Here is a 3,646-nt window from a genome sequence, read left to right as displayed (position 1 = left end):
CCACCACCGCCTGGCTAACATAGAGTCTCATGACCGTGAACAGATCTCCTGCCTAACCAGGGTCCCGATCCTTCTCCTGGCATCATACGATAAGTGTGTGACTTTAGTATGTGACATTTCTTTGAACCTCAACTTTTGTTTTTGAGATAAGGAAGGCTTTGTAGATCAGGCTGGTCTGGAACTCACTGTGTTGCTTAAGCTGGCCTTGAACTCATAATGATCCCCTCTGCCTTAGTCTCCGGTGCTGGGACTACAGGCTTTCATAAAACAAACAAACAAACAAACAAAAAACAACAACACACAAACAAAAAACCCCCGAAGCCAGCTGAGGCCCACGAGTTAGTCACACAAAACTCCATGCTGCTGGCCCTGGGGAAGTGTTGTTTAGCAAGGACTGGAGAGACTTACTAAGGGTCCCCCTTACTTACTTAGGTCCCCCTGCAAGAGTGCCGTTCAGGCACTCAAAGGCACTCCAAACAACTCTTACCAGTTCTTCTCGGTGAGGATGGTGTGCGACAGCTGAGGCCGCGCCATGGACATCACCTGACTGCGGAGCTTGCTAACCAAGGACTGGAAGCTGGGGTGACCTCGGTACCCAGGCAGCAGCGAGAAAAGAGAACTAGAACCAGGCCCTAAAATGGGGGATGGGTCTTCAGAGTTCTGCCTCGTACCAGCTGTTCCTGAACCTCTCCGATGCTGAACGTGATCCCAAGAAAGGCCCAGCAACAGTGGCAGGCCAGCGAGTTCTCCCGGCCCCAGGGAAGGTTGTCTCCCCATGGCCAGATGTCCCTAAGAGTAACTACCTGCTCGAGGTGGGTTCTCGCTCTCGGCTTCACTGTCCATGAAGGGCACGAGGAACAAGTTGACCTCTGAGTCCAGGAAGTCGGGTGGCAGCCCTGGGAAGATGTTGCACTGCAGCATGGACAATGTCCCTGGGAACAGACACCAGTCCGCAGCCTGAGCTGTGGTCTCTGGTGGGGGACTGGCGGCCAGAAGGCTCATCTGGGGTTCTTTGCCTGGGAGGGAGTGGCACAAGGATCTATGCCACTGGCCAGCCAGGGGGGGCGGGGGAGAAGCCTGGGGATGCTCACCCTTGTAGCGCAGGTGGGAGTGTGCCATGAGCTGGTCAATCATTAGGTGCATCTGCCGTAACTTCCGGGGACAGAAGTCCTCCCTGCGTGCCTTGTTCTGCAGGAAGACTTGGGGGGGGTGGAAGGTACAGCCATGCAGCAGACCACGCTTAGCCTTGCCCTACACTCTTTCCCCACTAGTTCAAGTCATTCAGTATTTGTGAGCAGGGCGGTGCTGGGGACAGACAGTCAGACCCAATTTCCAGCATCAAGGATCCCTAGCCCGATGACAAGACAGACAAGGACAGCTGAGTGATCAGGAACACAAGAGGAGGCTAGTGTGTACACGTGTGTGTCCAGAAACACAATTGTCGAAGCGCACCAGGGAGGACACAACAGGCAGAGAGCAGGTCCCTCCCCCTGTGACATCAAGGACACAGAAACAGCAGGCCAACTCCTCTCCCGTTCTGACTTGGAGCCAGACCCAGGCTTGGCCCCAGCCTTGGACTGAGACAGTGGGGACCAGAGAGGGAGCTCCAAAGACTTCCCTCTCGCAGGCACAAAAGTGTTCCCCAAGTCTTCATGCCTGCCCACCCTCTAGTCCCAGAGCAGCTCTCACCGAGGTGCGGGTAGTACTCAGTGCCCTCATCCGAGCCTGCGGAACTGCTGGACTCATGGCTGGGGGACGGGGTGGACGGCTTCACCATCTCCGCTGTTTGCAGGAACCTGCAGGTGGAATGAGGGGCTGATGGCCATGCATGTGCACCCCCTTTCCATATCCTGGGGAGGATGCCCCTTGAGATTCTGGTCAAAGTCAGACAACCTCCTCATGCACTTTTAGGGTTATGACACCAGCTCATGGCACCTGGGTCAACTGCACTGTCTTTGAGTTTTGGCATGTGTCTGTAATCCCAGCCACCTGGGGTTTGAGGCCAGTATGAGCTACATAGAAACTGAGTCCCTCAAAAACAAACAAAACTCCAACAAATTAAGAATAAAACCAACCAAGATCTCTCAAGACAGTTTCTGACCCACGCTCCTGCATGCACAGCAGGCATCTGTGACAATGGCAGACCAGAGCATGATTATCACTGTCCCCCAGTTCACCCTGCACACAGCGCTCAGTCTTGGTGCAGACACTCTAGTTTGGAGAAATGCACTGGGCAAGAAGTCCCCAGTATAGCAGGGGTGAGGGGCTACTGTGCTGGAAGTCCCCTGTGCTATGCTAGTTCATCCTCATCTCCCTCCTGTCCCAGGCCTTGCCTCCTCTAGGCTGTCACATGGCCGGAACCACACATGCTGCAGCCTTCCCACACTGGCTTCTTAACAATATGCATTTAAGGTTCCTCCGTTCCTTTCATAGCTTGACAGCTCATTTCTTCCTAGTGCTGAATAACACCCTATTGTCTGGATGGACCCACTTCTTCATCCATTCACCCACTCAAAGCATGCTGGCTGCTTCTGAGCGGCCATTATGAACAGAGGTGCTATAAATATCTGCACACAGGTCTTTATGTGGATGTTCTCACTCTGTGCAGTTTTCCAACACATTTTCCAAGTGTGTAACAGTAAATAAAACAAACCCGTTATCTAATGGGGAAATGAGACCTGTTAAGTACATGGGCTTTCTCTACATGTTTACCCATGATTCCCAGGGTCCAGCTGCAGACCATGGGTTGACAACAAAGCTCTGTCGAGGGTCCCAGCAGAACACAACCCCCACAGGAGCCGCCTGTTCTGTGTTTTTCACACCTGTGCGCCCAGAGCCTGGGACAGGGCTCCTTCATTTACTTGTATGAATGAATCCCGGTGATGGTGGTAGGGGGATGCTCCAGAATTACATCACTCAGGTGTGCTCACACCCTTCTGCTTCCTGGCAAGACTTCTACTGCTGTGGAGACCCACCACTCAGCCCCACCTCTAGAGTTATCCAGGAACAGCCCCCACCAAACACATGCTTTTCTGAACCAGGAACTGTGCTGTACCCACTACTGTGCCGTTCAGGGCACAACACTGCCATAGTGGGTCTGTGCCAGTACTATGCTGTTGTGGGTACTGCACCGGATGCTTTGAGCTCCTTGATTTACTCGGTCTGCACAGAATGAGGAACACAGGCAGGTACTCACTCAACATAGCTGGGATTCAAACTTTGGAAACACCTAATTTTGGGGACCCCAGTTGCTCAGGCAGAACTCTCCTCCCCCACGGCCCACAGCCTTATTCCTGCTGCCCAAGGGACCAGACAGTATGCACGCTTGCTGGAAAACCAAACTCCAAGGACTGAACAAACCCGCCCTTTGCACTCTGCACCTGCCTGTGTTAGACCCTGCATGTGGTGCTGGGAATCTGTACCAAGGGAGGTCATCAGAACAGTGGTGTCACTTCAGAGTGGCAGGCACCATGGTGGGGGTGTGGGAAGGGAGGGAGAGGAGGACTGGAGCTGGCCTCACGCATGAGGGCGTCAGAAAAGATACACAGGCCAAGTGCTTCCAGCCAGGGACAAGAGGCATAAAGAGGAGCACCTTGGCACTGAGCTGCAGGAGGGATGGCTAGCCAGATCCCCGGGGTGTCTTCCT

General features: G+C 53.7%; 1 protein-coding gene across 1 annotated transcript in view; it reads right to left on the bottom strand.

Annotated features, from left to right (window-relative positions):
- The window catches only part of Smg9 (SMG9, nonsense mediated mRNA decay factor), a 23,104-nt gene that overhangs the window by 1,330 nt on the left and 18,128 nt on the right, over nt 1-3,646 (bottom strand). The window contains exons 10-13 of the mRNA XM_005361104.2: nt 1,690-1,796; nt 1,092-1,199; nt 804-932; nt 488-632 (exon numbers count right to left, since the gene is read on the bottom strand). Of these exons, the coding sequence (XP_005361161.1) occupies nt 488-632; nt 804-932; nt 1,092-1,199; nt 1,690-1,796 (489 nt within the window). The remainder of the gene's footprint in view (nt 1-487; nt 633-803; nt 933-1,091; nt 1,200-1,689; nt 1,797-3,646) is intronic.

Source organism: Microtus ochrogaster, linkage group LG4 (genome assembly GCF_000317375.1).
Source record: "Microtus ochrogaster isolate Prairie Vole_2 linkage group LG4, MicOch1.0, whole genome shotgun sequence".
Classification (NCBI taxonomy): domain Eukaryota; kingdom Metazoa; phylum Chordata; class Mammalia; order Rodentia; family Cricetidae; genus Microtus; species Microtus ochrogaster.
The sequence above is the reverse complement of the archived record's forward strand: the minus strand, read 5'-3'. Positions and strand labels throughout refer to the sequence as shown.